The 17,991-nt window shown below is 41.2% G+C and overlaps 1 protein-coding gene across 1 annotated transcript in view; it reads left to right on the top strand.

Annotated features, from left to right (window-relative positions):
• Positions 1-17,991, top strand: part of zranb3 (zinc finger, RAN-binding domain containing 3) — a 141,877-nt gene that overhangs the window by 52,709 nt on the left and 71,177 nt on the right. Inside the window, exons 9-13 of the mRNA XM_061715461.1 lie at positions 4,274-4,393; positions 9,719-9,838; positions 10,248-10,427; positions 13,579-13,752; positions 15,171-15,633. Of these exons, the coding sequence (XP_061571445.1) occupies positions 4,274-4,393; positions 9,719-9,838; positions 10,248-10,427; positions 13,579-13,752; positions 15,171-15,633 (1,057 nt within the window). The remainder of the gene's footprint in view (positions 1-4,273; positions 4,394-9,718; positions 9,839-10,247; positions 10,428-13,578; positions 13,753-15,170; positions 15,634-17,991) is intronic.

Genomic DNA, 17,991 nt, shown 5'->3' with positions numbered 1-17,991 from the left:
AAAGTTTTTTTTATTTATTCATACATATAAGAACATGCATTCAAACTCAAAATACAACATTTATAACAGCATCAACATACAGTATACCCATCATACAACCATATATACAAAGGCCTCCTGTAAATCCACATTTTCTTTTTGAAACAATCAGAATGTACATCCAGCACCACGTCTACAAATTTCCCCTCTGCCCTACCTACAAAAAAATACGGTAGAATCTTCCTCTTCATTGTTCACTCTAGCCAGCATGCATTCATAAGATGCAACTTCTGACATCATTTCCATCCATTTTTTAACATCTGAGGCAACTGTACTTTCCATACTCTGAGAATCGTTTGAGCAGGTGTGACCATCCCGACTTTCACAACTATCCGATCATATTTAGATATATTTCTGTTTGATCCCCTAACAAACACAGTCTTGGTGATACAGGTACCGCCACACCCAGCCATTTACTCACATGTTCCAATACTTTCTCCCATAATGTGTACACTAGTTTACATCCCCAGATCACATGTAAAAATGTCCCTATATCATTCTGACATTTCCAACAGGTTATTTCCTATTAAACTCATTCTGTGCAGTTTTGAGGGGCTGAAATAAAATCTATGAGTTATCTTATACTGAATAAACTTCCCCTTTTGCTTCTCTCATGCGTTTCCCTGTATTTGATAAAATATTTAACCAGTCTTCTTCACTCCGGTCACATCCTAGGTCTTTCTGCTAAATGATCCGGGGGTCAATAATATAAGAGTAATAAATAGACTTTGACCAGTAGCAGATTGAGGGAGATGCTGTAAGAGGGCGGCGACGTCATCGCCATCACCTGCTGGCTGCCGATCTGAAAAGCAGCAGACGTGAAGGCAGAGCAGCACAATATCTGAGCCTGAACACGCAGAATCCTGCTTTCAAAGTTAAAAATAAAAGAAATAAAGTAGAATCCTGCACCTCGGTCAACATCCCACTCAGCCACAGACACCACAAAGGATTGGTTTGGTTCTTAAAGGTTCCTTCATCAAGTTACCCCAAATAAGTTCACATCATTTCACTAACAAAACACTGCACATCCCATCTACAAGTAATGACCTTCCCGTTTGAAAGCGTTTAAGTCACCTTTGAAGGACAGAGGATGAAATACCACACAGAAATGAACCAGCAACGCTTGAAATAGCTCTGAAATTGGCGAAATAGCGTTGTTTTTATTCATTTTAATGCTTTAGGAAATGGCCAATTGATTGTAAAGCATCATTCTCAGACTGTGATCTCTAGGGAAAGCATCACCATGGTAACAGAGCTTAATGGTCACCAGTGAAAGCACTTAGACAAAGTAGGGAGTTATAACAGAGGTATTATTTAGTTGCGTCCAGCCTGGCATGATTACACCTTATATCAAAGTTACACACCGAACTAAAATAGTATCTCTGTGATGGTGTTGCCATGGAAACTCAGCCTCAGTTTGAAGAGATGTTATATTTAATGAGGGAGGAATGAGCAGTGTGGGAAGGAGGCTGGAGGCATACAGTATGAAAAAGGCTGGGGTCAGAGCAGCGAGAATCCAACATTTACATTTCCAGGTCTTCACAGGAGGCATTTCTTACACGGATATAGTTTTCAGTATCTGATCTGCCTTCACCCTCACGTGTGGCGACGCTCAGAGCACACACATCTCCGCAGCCTCTTGTATGTGGAAGTGAGTGAACACTTCCTGTGGTTTAAGTATCCCCTTCCCATCATCCGCCGTGTTCAAGGGCTGGTCTTCCTCTCAATTAGCCGGACGCCCTGAGCCATGAGGAGCACGGCCCCGAGGTTAACAAAGACCGGAGATAACCACCAAATGCCTTCATTGACACGCTACTCGCTCAGCCTGCTCCTTTTTTTTTTTTTTAGCTTGATGTTGTTGCTGATTGGATTCCTGCTCAGTTTAGCCTAACACCGGACCTCCTTTCATTACAAAGCCCCTCCGCTGCCCCCTCACCCACCTTAAAGCCGATAATCTCATTTCCTCTATCGGTCCTTCCAGTGAGACACTTTTGTGACTTCGGAAGAAAAAAAAAAGAAGGGGGGTTGCTTTCTTCTTTTCTGGATCATGGGGAGGGGTGGACTGGTGTGATAGATTCTCACATCTATGTCACTCTGAAGAGCATCACGGGCCCTGCCTGCCTGACGGTCCGTCTGGTGACAGCGCTGCCAAACGCCTTTGGGGTATTTTTGTTGCTTTACCCGCCAAGCATCTGCTCCCAATTACCCAGAGAGGACAGCTCTGATGCTGGACTTTAAAGCAAGATAACGGGCCGCTTCAGACAGGCGAGAAGTTTGTGCACTAATTAAACTCAGCGGAAGGAAGCGGGCGCAGCCAAGCCGTCAGTAATGAGGACCCCTCAGATCAGAACAGGGTCGGCAGGCCTGGCGGACAGATTCATTATCAGGCACGCCGGCTAATTATCAGCGAGGCAAAGCAGAGGTTTTCCCTTCGGAGCAGGTGTGACGGCTGCAGAGGTTGTCAGGTTGCAGGGTGCGCGGAGATATTAGGCTGAATTCCCAGCGCAGACACGGACCTGCCTCCTGAACCGCCTTGTAAGGGGGTTGTGATCCACTCCAGTCAAACCTTGATATTGGCACCAGTCGGGGATGTTCCCGGCAGCCGGAGGAGACCGCACACGGAGAGAGGATAGGCACAGCTAGGTCACGCGCTTTTTTAATCTTCACACTGTCAATCAAGGTCAACGACTTCGGATGTTTTTAACACATTGGTAACACCTGACTTCATGAAACACACAAAGGTAAATGGAAACCATGAATTAAAAAAAAACACATTTGTGCCGCTGTCACCTGTACGGAAGAGTATTAGGGCCATGGAGGAGAAAAAATATTTGAGAGGGGAAGATTTTTTTTATTGTGCACTTGGAGAAAAAAGTCAAAATGTCGAGAAAAAAGTCGAAATGTCGAGATTAATGTTGAAATACAATTTCAAGAATAAAGTCGAAATTTCGTGAATAAATTCGAGATTTTGCCTTTTTTCTCAACATTTCTTTTTTCTCGAAATTGTACTTCAATATTATTCTCGACATTTCGACTTTTTTCTCAACATTTCGACTTTTTGTCGAAGTGCATAATGAAAAAGAAATCGAGAAATAAGTTGAAATGTCGAGATTAATGTTGAAATACAATTTCAAGAATAAAGTCGAAATGTCAATAATAATGTTGAAATACAATTTCGTGAAAAAAGTCGAAATGTTGAGAAAAAAGTCGAAATGTCGAGAATAATGTTGAAGTACAATTTCGAGAAAAAAGAAATGTTGAGAAAAAAGGCAAAATCTCGAATTTATTCACGAAATTTCGACTTTATTCTTGAAATTGTATTTCAACATTAATCTCGACATTTCGACTTTTTTCTCGACATTTTGACTTTTTTCTCAACATTTCTTTTTTCTCGAAATTGTACTTCAATATTATTCTCGACATTTCGACTTTTTTCTCAACATTTCGACTTTTTGTCGAAGTGCATAATGGAAAAAGAAATCGAGAAATAAGTTGAAATGTCGAGATTAATGTTGAAATACAATTTCAAGAATAAAGTCGAAATGTCAATAATAATGTTGAAATACAATTTCGTGAAAAAAGTCGAAATGTTGAGAAAAAAGTCGAAATGTCGAGAATAATGTTGAAGTACAATTTCGAGGAAAAAGGCGAAATGTTGAGAAAAAAGTCAAAATTTCTCTGGCCCACTCGACATTTCGACTTTTTTCTCGACATTTCGACTTTTTTCTTGAAGTGCATAATGGAAAAAAAAATCTTCCTCCATCTAAAATATTATTTTTATTTTTCTCCTCCCTGGCCCTAATACTCTTCCATACACCTGTCACATGTTTGCATAATAAATAAATAATATATTGTAGTCTAATACTCAAAAAATACAATATATTGTTTAAAGTGGCTTCTCTTGTATCTTGTGTCCCTGAAATCCCACGAGCACACACACCAATCATATCGCCAAGTTGCGAGTTATTGATTTCCTCTCACTATCTGCGAGCTGACAAATGCCCCCCAGCTGCTGTGTGTGCTCTCTCCTTTTAAAGTCTGGATCCCCGGCATTCAATAGCGATCGATCGCTCAGAAAGGATGCCGCGGTGATTAATTGACTTCTTCACTGATCTCGCTGGTTCCTCGGTGTGAGGTCGACCGGTGGAGTGATGGATTCACTGGCTCTGCTTTCATCTGTGTCTATTTTGGCACACGTGTGTGCGTCTGTGTTTGTGTGTTTGTGTGCGGGCAGGCGGGAGCTGTGAAGGACTACATTAAGATGATGCTGGAGGCAGAGCAGCTGAAGTTCCTGGTGTTCGCTCACCACCTCACCATGCTGCAAGCCTGCACCGAGGCCGTCGTGGAGGCCAAGGTAAGGTCGGGGGCATCGCAGGGCCGTCCTAGGGCCTGTAAGCAAGGCACTGCTGACACATGCATCAAACAAATGTATTAACAGTTTGTTTTTCAATTCCAAGCACACTAAAGCACACTAAGACCTACAGACTGAAATACTGGATGCTGAGACACGACACAGATGCTTAAAAAACAAACAAACCCCTAATTTAATAACCTAATAACTAGGCCTGTGGTATTTTTTTGTTTATGCTCAAAAAAGGAATGTTTTGTTGGGCATGAGAATAACTACTTCCATGTTTTTGCCTTTAAATATGTTTAAAGGTATGAAAACATTAAGGTTTTCAGTTATAATTGCATAAAATGTCTATATTTCATTACTTTATATAGTCTTGGGGTTACATTTGCATAAAATGCTAAAAACCAAATTCTCAAAAATTTAAAACCGAAATAGACCAAAAATCTAAAAATTTTAAACGGAATGTGGGAAAAAATAAAACTGATTTCATCCGTCTCTGTTTCCTCCCTGGATCTGTTTTGATAATTCTGACCCACATGATGTTTCTGAAAGCAGTTCTATCAGCATTCTGGGAGGTGATTGGTCCTTACAGCATCATTAGCTGCCAATACTTGCTGTTGAATCTCAATATAATACTAATATTAATATGTTGCATAACTACAGTTATTTTAATAACACTAACCCAAATCAATATCTGAATCGAATCAAATCTTGATCATCGATTCTGAATCTTAAGAATCGGAATCGAATCAATTCTTGACATTTGAATCGATCCCCAGCCCTACTAATAACTCATTAATTTAAAAAACAAAACATTTAGATTTGGAGGTGTAGCCACTTTGCCAAGATATAAAAAAAACAAAACAAAACAAAAACTGTCATGTTCAAGCAACTTGTGTTAAATGTAATAACATATTGGAAAAACTATGGCTGAAGAGTCTGGTGACGCTGCAGCCTGACCGGCGCGGCGGCTGCAGACTGGCCGTGAGCTGCACTTCACTCCCAGTTACAAAAGAAATACAAACACACACACTTAAAAGATGATTTTATAAAACAATATGACATTTGTAAAGTCCCTCCAGCTTCACGCGTTGTCCTCGGGTCGTATTTCAGTTGCTATGTCTGACTCAATGCGCTGCCTGATAATGTAGAAACAGAAAAACATGTATTAGAATAGCTTTATTTATTAGGAATTCAATTCTGATGAAAAATATCATCTATAAGAGGAGAGCAAGTAGGCGAGAAGCAAACTGATTACTAACACTGGTTGACAGCAGTAGCCATAGCATCCAACTGTCTCCATTTCTAGACATTTAGTCCAACTGGACTGATGACTGAATGCCTCATGCAGATGAAACCCCTTCAGAATTGCAAAACATGGTTTACATCAACTGATGCTTCTTATGAACTGCAACCTTAAACTGCTGTGTCTTTTATCAATCAAAATAGTTCAAAACAGCACCTCCAAAGTAGTGTCATCAGTTGGACTCGTGGTGTGCTAGAACTGGCCCCAGTTAGCACCTCATTGGAGTAATTGGTCTGTAGTCTTGCACATTTACTGCTCGTTTCACTAGCATAAGCACATAGTAGGCCCCGCCCCTCTTAGTCACTGTTGCTAACTCCAACACATGACATCACTTCCTGTGTGAAAGGCTTGGCAAGACGTTTTAGTCTAATTTTGGACACACGACGACTAATAACTTCACATCAACTACAAGCCATATGTCGCTAAATCCATAGTTTTGAGGACATGAAACCTCCCACACGACTAGATCTGAAGTTGCTCGGTAGTTCGGTTTATCCAACGCCAAGACTGTTGCGTCCAAAAAAGCAAACACAGACCTCCTTGTAGATCTTCTGGATGTTACATTGACGCTTCAGACCAAAGCAGACATCTGTATCGTTTAGGAAACGGGTATAAACTCAAGTACTGATCTTCTCACAATACCAGGATACAGTCAACAAGCACACCAGCGGCCTCGTTTAGACGGTTTTGGCTTAAACTTGGTAAAACGGACAAGAGCTCAGCGTTTTCAGAGGTTTTCCGTGGAGGTAAAAGCTCCAGATGAATAAACCAAATGCAAAAAAATATGTTTACTTCAGTTCCTTTGACAAATTGACAAGAAGCCATTCATAGAAAGCTGCTATCAAAGAGCTGAGTTTGTTTCAGCCTGACGCTAAAAATCACTTTGCAACAAGACTTATTTTATATGACTGCTATTTAAGACAAAACACCATCTACCTCCAGAGACTTTACTGCCGTTCACAACCAACCAGGAAAGACTAAATAAATGTAAGTGTATTCATATTTCACTCCTTTCTCCTGATAATTGCCCCCGTGTTGTACTTTTATTCCTCCACCAGCAGCCTGGTAGCAATTATGAGTCAGGCCCGCGTCCAGGCTGTGATCAGCTTTGACAGAGTGATTATCTCCACGCCCGCTAGTTGGCTTGCACTTAGAGCAGATGTTAATAGTCATGAATTACTATCCTCCTCTTGCTTTTGAGTAAAACTCAGACGTGCCGTCAAATACAGGTGCAATATTTAAATGATTAACCCACAACGTGGTTTTAATCGTTCTTGGATGATGTCAGCTCAGCAGAACTCGCAAAGTAAAGTTTTTCTCCAACTCGTTACAAGCAAATGTTTTTGGGGGGTTGTTGTTCTCCGCTTTGGCGCCAAGCAACACTTTCGAGTGTGTTTGTGTGCGCACGCGGCAGCGGTCGAGAAAGTTGTCATTCGAATTCGATGTGACGGCGCGACGTGTGATAACACGTTCCTCCTTGAGACGCTCCTCGCTCGCTGCTGCGTTGGCGCTCTCCAATTAACAGAGACGAGCTAAAAAAAGCAGCGACAGGCCGCGCGGTGTGATGAAGGCTCGGCTGAGGCAAATTAGTTCTCCAATCACGGCGGTATCGCCGTCTCCATGGTTCACGCGTTCCCCTACCTCACCTGGCTGACGGAGTTGTCCGCCGTAATGATGTTTGCAGTGTTTTAAAGTGATGCATTTGCAGCTATGAAACAAAATAAACAGTCGACCTCCAGATCTTGTCCCGAGCTCGACTCCCACAGAGCGACCGCGTTCGTCTGACCTTTTTATTTTTGCAGGAAAAATCAAACAAACCTCTCAGCTCTTTCAGAAAAATCAGTCATTCAGTCACACAGTGTGAACGCGCCGTCCCACCGCTGCCGCCGGGCCGCCCCGCAGGACCCATGGATCCAAACCAAAAGGGCTGATGTGCATTTAGATGCTCGCTGAATGTCGCGTTCAGGTTCAGGTTTAATGAACATCTTTGTAACAATAGCGTGTCATTTTATCCAGGACGCCCAATTCACCGCAGCTCGCCGCCTTTGGGTTTTTCTGTGGCTCATTCATTCAATTATTAACATCTAAAGTGGACAACAGATCTTCATAAAAGGATCTGTGCTGTGTCCTCCCAACAAATCTGTGACAGTGGCAGACAAAACCGTCTTTTATGATCCGAGCTTCATTTCTCCTCAGCGTGGGCTCAGACAGACGTATTTCATCACTCAGCTACAATCATCTGTGGAATAAACTTTTAAAGGTTTATGTTTGTACATATGTTTAAAAAACTGCTCTGATCACACCTCACGACATGCGTCCTGCTGTTACTCAGGAGAAACTAGATGTGACTAAATGAGCGTTTCCACGGGAACGGAGATGGTGAGTTTCAGCCAGCTGCTGCCAATCAAATGCAACGGATTAATTGATCGCTAGTAATCGTTAGCTTGCCCAGAAAAGCAGACTCTTTTTGTAGTTTCTTTGTTTGGAGCGTCTGTGTGTGTGGTAACATAGTGCCAGGAAAAAGACGTTAGCACGGGTCTTAGGGAAGGGATTTTTCTCCATATTCATCAACCTGAGTTTTCAATTTCAAGTTTTAGATTTAAAAGAAAAAATTGAGTTTCACAGAGATATTTACCTCATCTTTGTTCAAAGGGGTTTGCGCACCACTCCTGCAGGAACCCCAGTTTTGCTTTGGCTCCACTTATATTTGTTAATAATCAATTTAAATACATTTTATTACAAATACAAATGAATTATGACAAACTTGATTTAATTGGAATAAATCAATCAAACTTTTATCTAATTTCCCTGAGATGACCTTTGCTGTCTAATTCTCTGCCCCCGAGAAATAAAGTAAATGAACCTGAACTGAAGCGGTCCGGTACATCAGAGGGTTGATGTAGTTAGCTTAATGGAGTTAATTATTTTGGCTCTTATCTAATAACAATAACTTTTACAGTAGCTGGATAAGAAAGACATTGCTGAATAAATAGGTTGTTCATTCATCTCTTTATTTTTATGATGATTCTGTTATTAGCTGTTTTGATCTCCGTCGGCTTTTAAAGGGAAAGTTCGGTTTTTTACAACCTGGACCTTATTTCTGGCATTTTTTATGGTCGTATACTCACCCAGAGGGGTTTGGTGTCATTTGGAGTCCTTCGGAAGATATTAGGAGTTTTTTTGCGAGCCTCTTCTCCATATAATGGTAGTGAACGGGGCACCGCGGGACACAGACGATGCAGCGTCTAAATAACACATGATTGCCGCGAAACTCTTCATTTCTTTTATGAATCACTAGATCTGCTTCCAGGACCTGTTGTAACATTGTGGCGCTGTCTGTGTAATAAATAAAATAAATAAATCCGTTTGTAAACAAGACCTCTGAACTCATGACGTCATCTCTGTGCGCGCACTCTGTCCTCCGTTCAGTGAGCTCTTCAGCCGTATACTCCGGCTCAAAACGGTAAGGACGTCCATCATATTCAAAGTCGTCGTCCACAACCTCAGAATTTGACAAATATTCAGACATGTTTCAAATAACTAACAGTAAACTAACAGTAGTGAACTCCAGCCGTTATACGGAGCTGTGTCTGGGACGCGCGCACAGAGATGACGTCATGAGTTCAGAGGTCTTGTTTACAAACGGATTTATTTATTTTATTTATTACACAGACAGCGCCACAATGTTACAACAGGTCCTGGAAGCAGATCTAGTGATTCATAAAAGAAATGAAGAGTTTCGCGGCAATCATGTGTTATTTAGACGCTGCATCGTCTGTGTCCCGCGAGTGCCCTATGCGCTACCGTTATATGGAGAAGAGGCTCGCAAAAAACTCCTAATATCTTCCGAAGGACTCCAAATGACACCAAACCCCTCTGGGTGAGTATACAACCATAAAAAAATGCCAGAAATAAGGTCCAGGTTGTAAAAAACCGAACTTTCCCTTTAAGTGTAATATCTAACTGTTTTAGCTAATCTGGTAGTTAGACGCTGTGACGTGTGTCCTCTGGTCCGACAGGTCGCTTACATCCGGATCGACGGCAGCGTGCCGTCGTCGGAGCGGATCCAGCTGGTCCACCGGTTCCAGAACGACCCGGACACCCGGGTGGCCGTCCTCAGCATCCAAGCAGCCGGCCAGGTACAGACAGACGCCTCAGCTCACTTTGGTTGTAAAATGGGACCAATAAAAATAAAAAACAACAACCGATTGGCTTGATGGATGCCGCGTGGGCACATAACTAAAAAAAGATGGCTTTTATTGTCTATAAAAAGTCAATTATAGGTGAAAATGTTGAAAACATGTTAAACTTGCAAACTCACTGATATCAATTATTGTGAGTTGTCTGGCAGGTGCGGGAGTGTAATGTGTTCCCGTCAGGAGAAGTGGGTGCTCCACGCGCCCACGTGGCAATTAGGCAATAATAGTCCGTTATTAAAAAGGATTTCACCAAATGAGATTTTATTGAATGTGGGCTGAAGTGGTGAATCTGAGGAGGTTGAATTACAGGAGGTGTGCGTGCTCTGTATGTGTGTGTGTGTCGCTGCAGGGTCTGACCTTCACCGCCGCCAGCCACGTGGTCTTCGCCGAGCTCTACTGGAACCCCGGACACATCAAGCAGGCTGAAGACCGCGCCCACCGCATCGGGCAGACGGCCTCCGTCAACGTGCACTACCTCATCGCCAAGGGCACCTTCGACACGGTCATGTGGTCCATGCTCAACAGGAAGGTACTCCGGGTGACACCGACCGCACGCTGAGGCTAATTTATGCAAAGCAGCTTAGGCGTTCATCTTTAATGAGAGAAATCTAAACCCTAAAACGTGTTTGCTGTTAGTTTGGCTCTTGTCCTGCTCGAAGCGGTACGGAAGAGTATTAGGGCCAGGCAGGAGAAATGTAAAAATAATATTTTAGAGGAGGAAGATTTTTTTCATTATGCACTTTCGAGAAAAAAGTCAAAATGTCAAGAAAAAAGGCGAAATGTCGGGATTAATGTTGAAGTACAATTTCGAGAAAAAAGTCGAAATGTCGAGGAAAAAAGTCAAAATGTCGAGATTAACGTTGAAGTACAATTTCGAGAAAAAAGTCAAAATGTTGAGGAAAAAAGTTGAAATGTCGAGTCATAATGTTGAAGTACAATTTCAAAAAACCAAATCGCCAGCTTACGCATCATAGTGGAGCAGTCGCTGGAATGGAACTCTCCCCTTTACATCAACTTCATAGACTATGTAAAGGCCTTTGACAGCGTTGACAGAAGTACTTTGTGGAAGCTGCTCAGGCACTATGGACTTCCAGGAAAGATCATCACCCTGATCCAATGTATTTACAAAGACATGGACTGTGGAGTCATCCATACTGTCAGAAAGGATCAATGTAAACACCGGAGTCCGACAGGGTTGCCTATTGTCACCCTTTCTGTTTCTCCTGGTCATCGACTGGATCATGAAGACCAACAACAACAGGCAAAAACAATGGGAGACAGTGGACACTATGGAGTCAGCTAGGTCAGGGATCTTCAACCCGCGGCTCTAGAGCCGCATGCGGCTCTTTAGCGCCTCCCTAGTGGCTCCTGGAGCTTTTTCAAAAATGTTTGACCTTTTTTTTCTTCTTTTTTTTCCCTCTTTCTTTTTCTTTTTTTCTTATTTTTTCTTTTTTCTCCTTTTTTTCCTTTTTTTCTTCTTTTTTCCTTTCCTTTTTAATCTCGACATTTCAACTTTTTTCTCAGGATTGTACTTCAACATTAATCTCGACATTTTGACTTTTTTCTCGAAATCTTGACTTTTCTCGACATTTCGACTTTTTTCTCGACATTTTGACTTTTTTCTCGACATTTCGACTTTTTTCTTGAGATTGTACTTCAACATTAATCTCGACATTTCAACTTTTTTCTCGACATTTCAAATTTTTTCTCGACATTCTGACTTTTTTCTCGACATTTTGACTTTTTTCTCGACATTTTGACTTTTTTCTCAACATTTTGAATTTTTTCTCAACATTTTGAATTTTTTCTCGACATTCTGACTTTTTTCTCGACATTCTGACTTTTTTCTCGACATTTCGACTTTTTTCTTGAGATTGTACTTCAACATTAATCTCGACATTTCAACTTTTTTCTCAACATTTCAAATTTTTTCTCGACATTCTGACTTTTTTCTCAACATTTTGAATTTTTTCTCAACATTTTGAATTTTTTCTCGACATTCTGACTTTTTTCTCGACATTTCACATCCGCCATTTGCCTTCGTTCTAATACAAGATTTTTTGCGGCTCCAGACATATTTGTTTTTTGTGTTTTTTGTCCAATATGGTTCTTTCAACATTTTGGGTTGCCGACCCCTGAGCTAGATGATCTCGACTTTGCTGATGATCTGGCAATCTTGTCACACACCCACACCCAGATGCAGGACAAGACTACTAACCTAGAGATCACGTCAGCAGCAACCGGTCTAAAGATTAACAGGAAAAAGACAGAACTGATGAAGATCAACACCACTGCCAACGCACCGGTCATTGTCAGCGGTGAGCCCATCAAGGAGGTGGAATCCTTTGTGTACTTGGGAAGCATCATCGACCAGCAGGGGGGTACTGACAGGGATGTTACAGCTATAATTGGCAAAGCAAGAACTGCATTTATCATGTTGAAAAACATCTGGGCATCTAAGGAGATAAGTATAAAAACCAAACTTAGACTCTTCACAGCTAACGTGAAGACAGTACTACTCTATGGATGCGAAACATGGAGAACAACAAAGAAAATGTTGAAAAAGATCCAGACCTTCATCAACTCCTGCATAAGGCGACTCTACAACATAAATAGGCCAGACAAGATCAGGAATGAAGAGCTGTGGGAGAGGGCAGGACAGGACCCGGTGGACAAACAAATCCGTCAGAGGAAGTGGCGTTGGATAGGACACACTCTCAGGAAGCCAGAATCCAGCATCACGAGACCCACTCTGACTTGGAATCCACAAGGAAAGAGGAAGAGAGGTCGGCCTCGCAACAGCTGGAGGCTGGAAAAAGTCTGGACACGAACTGGAGTGGAGCAGCAAGATCAGCCCAGAACAGAGTGCAATGGCGGACTGTTGTGGTTGGCCTATGCTCAGTCATGAGCAATGGGCCGAAGTAAGTAAGTAAGTTTATTCACAAAATTGTATTTCAACTTTATTCTCGAAATTTCAACTTTATTCACGAAATTTTGACTTTCTTCACAAAATTGTATTTCAACTTTATTTTCGAAATTTCGACTTCATTCACGAAATTTCGACTATTCACGAAATTGTATTTCAACATTAATCTCGACATTTTGACTTTTTACTCAAAATTGTATTTCAACTTTGTTCTCGAAATTTCGACTTTATTCACGAAATTTTGACTACCGTATTCACGAAATTGTATTTCAACATTAATCTCAACATTTCGACTTTTTTCTCAAAATTGTATTTCGACTTTATTCTCGAAATTTCAACTTTATTCACGAAATTGTATTTCAACATTAATCTCAACATTTCGACTTTTTTCTCAAAATTGTATTTCAACTTTATTCTCGAAATTTCAACTATTCACAAAATTGTATTTCAACATTTATCTCAACATTTCGACTTTTTTCTCGACATTTCAACTTTTTTCTCGACATTTCGACTTTTTTCTCGAAATTGTATTTCAACATTTATCTCAACATTTTGACTTTTTTCTCGAAATTGTATTTCAACATTAATCTCGACATTTCGACTTTTTTCTCGACATTTCGACTTTTTTCTCGACGTGCACAATAAAAACAAATCTTCCCTCTCAAATGTTTTTTCTCCTGCATGGCCCTAACACTCTTCCGTAAAGGGGAGCATGTGCACGTGCAGGGTGCAAATCATGTCCCTCTCCCTGCAGGAGGGAGTGACTGGCAGCACCCTGAACGGCAGGACGGCGCGCCTGAAGGCCGATGAGGGCGACAGGGAGAAGTGGGAGTTCCTGAGCTTCGCCAACGCGTGGACACCCAGTGAGATGGCGTTACCGCTGCAGGGAGACGCGGGGACCGTGGAAGACGACGTGTTCTTCACCCATGTCAGTCGGCAGGATGATGAGTGTTTTCAGATGTAACACATGAGGGGAAGTGCAGTGATGGGAGGGTGATGTGAGAGGTCTGAGACCAGCAGAAACCCCAGAATCCCCTCTGTTTCCAGCTGGTTTATAGTTTTATTTGGATCCCCATTAGCTACAGCAAAACTGCAACTATTCTACCTGGGGTCCGACACATAATACACAGTACGTTACAACAAAAATGAAAAGCAAACCTAAAGAGGTAGCATATAAAAAAAAAGAAAGGAAAAACAGAAAATAAAGAAAAAGTAAAAAGTCATTCCGTTTAACATTTAGATATAAATAAAAACAATACATATTCATACATTTTATAACATCAACAAATTCAAACAATGTATAGTTATCATAGTTTGCACCAATAGCCATTTTAATAAATATTCATTTATTTATATTATATATATATATATATATATATATATATATATATATATATATATATATATATATATATATACATATATATATATATATGTACCCATATACTATCTACATTATTTATTTATTTATTTGTTTAATAATTAAGTTTTATATGTATCTATTCAAGAGTTGTTTCTTTACTAACAATTTGAATTATTTTATGTTAATAGTTTGCTTAAAGTGTTTGAGCTGGTGTCTGGGTTTCAGTGAGCATCTGATGACATGAAACTGTGGAGTTTCCTAGATTGGCATAAAAATCCCAAATTAATACTAGATTAATACTTTGATAATTAAATAATTAAAATGTAGAAAACCTAGAGCTGGTATGTCCTGGTGACACGGAGCTTTTACCAGTAAGAAAAATAACAAGATAGAAGCATTTTACAACAATAATGACTATAATCTCATGTCAAATACTATCTTTCAAACTTCATCTTTGAGGGTGTTTTTTAGTCTAAAAGAGAGGATTTATTGCTGTTTTACATTCACATTATGACCTGATTATTTAGTTATGTTAATGAGCTCATTCAAGATTCCTGAAGCAGGTTCTTTATTTTTATTTTTGAGCTAAAGTTTGGTTGCATGGTTGGATCTGTGATCTGTGCAAGAATCAGAATAAGATTTTGGAGCTACTTATTGCAGTCGTGAGGTCAGATTTGGGGGTTTAATGTGAATAATGAACGTGTAAAAACCAGGAAGGTGAATGATGTTTTATTTGAACGATGATCTTTTGATATGAAACTGTTTTCATCTCTCTGATACTCAGATTTAGCAACAGGTCTGCGTGAGGTGGCGTTTGATGTTATGAGGAGAGAAACTGTGATCTTTGTAGTTCTTTCTTTAATTAAGTTACTATCAGAAGTTTTGGAGAAAAGAGCGTGAGCAGGAGAGGGTGTTTGTGGTGGAGGCTTTGCCTCTTCGCAGGTACTGTAGACCCAGAACTAACTGGAAGTTGTTTTTCCCAGTTTGAGAAAGAGAAGCAGCACGACATCCGTTCCTTCTTCTCCCCGAGCGGCAGCAAAGAGAAGAAGAGGAAGAGAACGGGAGACGGAGCAGCATCCTCAGAGACGAAGGCAGACCTTGAAAACAGCGAGGAGAGGGAAGAAGGTTCCCAGGGCCGGGCTCCCGACTCGCCCGACCAGGACTTCTCCCCCAAGTCCAAGAGGCTGCGCACGCCGCGGGCCAGCCCGGCTCCCAGGGCCAGTCCGGCTCCCAGGGCCAGCCCGGCTCCCAGGGCTCCCAGTCGGGGGAGGAGGAGGTCGGTGGCGGGGAGCAGCGGCCCCGCCGGCCCCGCCGGCCCCGCCGGCCCCGCCGGCCCCGCCGGCCCCCCGACCTGGAGCTGCAGGGCCTGCACCTACTGCAACAGCAGCCTGCTGCCCTACTGCGAGATGTGTGAGTTTCCTCGGTCGTCCTCGGCACCCAAGCCAGGTAAGGTCAAAGCACAACCTGACCCCACACACACACACACACACACACACACACACACACACACACACACTATTGTACTGGCTGCTTTTGTTCTTTTGTTTTTTTTTTTCCAAGTATTTTTATTGAATTTTTGGCACGACAAACATTAACAGTATAAATCAGGGCTGGGGATCGATTCAAATGTCAAAACTTGATTTGATTCCGATATTGATTTGGGTTAGTGTTATTAAAACTGTTTTTTGAGCTGTTGCATGAATTATATGACTGTGTAGTTCTGCAACATATTAATACTAGTATTATATTGAGATTCAGCAGCAAGTATCGGCAGCTAATGATGCTGTAAGGACCAATCACCTCCCAGAATGCTGATAGAACTGCTTTCAGAAACATCGTGGGTCAGAATTATCAAACAGATCCAGGGCAGCAAACAGAGACAGATGAAATCTGTTTTATTTTTTCCCACATTCCGTTTTAATTTTTTCCATTTTCGGTTTTTAATTTTTGAGAATTTGGTTTTTAGCATTTTCTGCAAATGTAACCCCAAGACAGTATATAAAGCAATGCAATATAGACAATTTATGCAATTATAACTGAAAAGTTTAATGTTTTCATACCTTTAAACATATTTAAAGGTAAAAACATGGCACCAGTTATTCTCGTGTCCAACAAAACATTCCTTTTTTGGGCATAAACAAAAAAATGTAATGATGAAAAAAAATCGATCTTTAGACATACGAATCGATTTTTAGGAATTAATAACATTTTGCTCACACGAAATCTTTTTTAACACAGGCCTAGTATAAATGCACTCATGAATTATAATGCATAGGTAAAGGACATTAACAAAGATAGTACTGAAACAAAGAAACACACACAAAAAACAACAACACATCAACAGTACGCCTTGACTAAGTTACATACAGATGGACCAGATAATACAGTGACTATTCACCATATAGACGCTCCTCATGTTTCTAACTAGACTGTGTCTTATCTTCACATCCATCCTGCAGGGTGAAAGCAAGTAAAACATACATACGGTACATATATACATACATATATATATATATATATATATATATATATATATATATATATATATATATATATATATATATGTATAAAATTACATTCTCTGGAACCACCGGGAAATCAAGCCTCTTAATATACGAGAAAAAAGTGGCCCATGTAGTGTAAAATGTGTCTGTGCACCTTATTTTTTCCAACTTTATACAGTTTGAAATAGATTTGATCCAAGAGACATGAGTAGGAGCTGCAGAAGATTTCCATCCAAGTAAAATGAATCGTCTTCTTAATAAAGTAACAAAGGCAATTACATCTTTACTGGCTTTGGTGGCTGCTTTCGTTTTTGTAAAAGTGCAAAACTGCCACCGTGACACGGTTGAAAACGAAGCTCCTGAAGCTAAAATCCATTCATTGCTTTATTTCCCTTCCTGTCAGTATCAGTCGGCGGCGCGTGCTGCTGACATAATACTTGTGAGCAGCGTCACAGATTTCACCAGATGAAGTCGGAAGATAGCGGAAGATGGAGGCAAGCTTGCCAGAGTCTGAAATAGCAACTGCTGGGAGAATATCGTCTCTCTCTCTCGCTCTGCAGATGACAAGGACACAGTATAATTCTCACCTGTCAAGCTGAGAGAGAGAGGGAGAAGGAGAGAGAGCGGGAGCGCAGCCACCTACTGTTGCTGCACAACGTCGCTTACAAAGTTGGGAAAAGTTGAGCTGGCTTTAGGTGATATCTCTGACAGCCGAGATCGTATCTCGCAAGAGTCTGGGAGGGAAGTCGTAATGACCCGGCAGACTGCGGGTCCGTGCTCCTTAAATGTCTGCGATGCATCAAATCGCTTGAGAGATGACTTTTTGAGGGAAAGGAGAAAAAAAAACAACTCGGATGCGAGGCTATTTTTAATGTGGGTTAGGATGCTTTCTTCATTTTGCAGTTTATCCAGTATGACAACACCAAAAAATCTGGGGAGAGACATTACAGCAACAGGAGGGATGGTGGGATGCGGTGAAGCACTCGTGAATTAATGACTGGCTCAGATGGAATAAGTACCAACACATCAAGGTGACTTCTAACTAAACTACCAGGTGAATAGACTGTTTTGGTTTTTTTTTAGGCCTGGAATATGCAGCAATTACACCCCCGTCATGCTCATCCAAATCCTCTGTGATGAGCGTCAGTTTCAGTGGTGTTTTTTTCTGAGATGCATCCCTCCCCTCCAGTCAGGTATTAGTGCAAGGGAAGCTTGTATCATCCTGCCAGTCAGTGCAGCGTCGTTGTTGCCTTCATTAGAGACGTTGCTGAGGGTCAGGGACGAGGCGGTGCCTCGGTGG

The sequence above is a fragment of the Cololabis saira genome, chromosome 24, assembly GCF_033807715.1.
Source record: "Cololabis saira isolate AMF1-May2022 chromosome 24, fColSai1.1, whole genome shotgun sequence".
NCBI lineage: Eukaryota > Metazoa > Chordata > Actinopteri > Beloniformes > Belonidae > Cololabis > Cololabis saira.
Note: the sequence above shows the minus strand (reverse complement) of the source record. Positions and strands in the feature narration are given on the sequence as shown.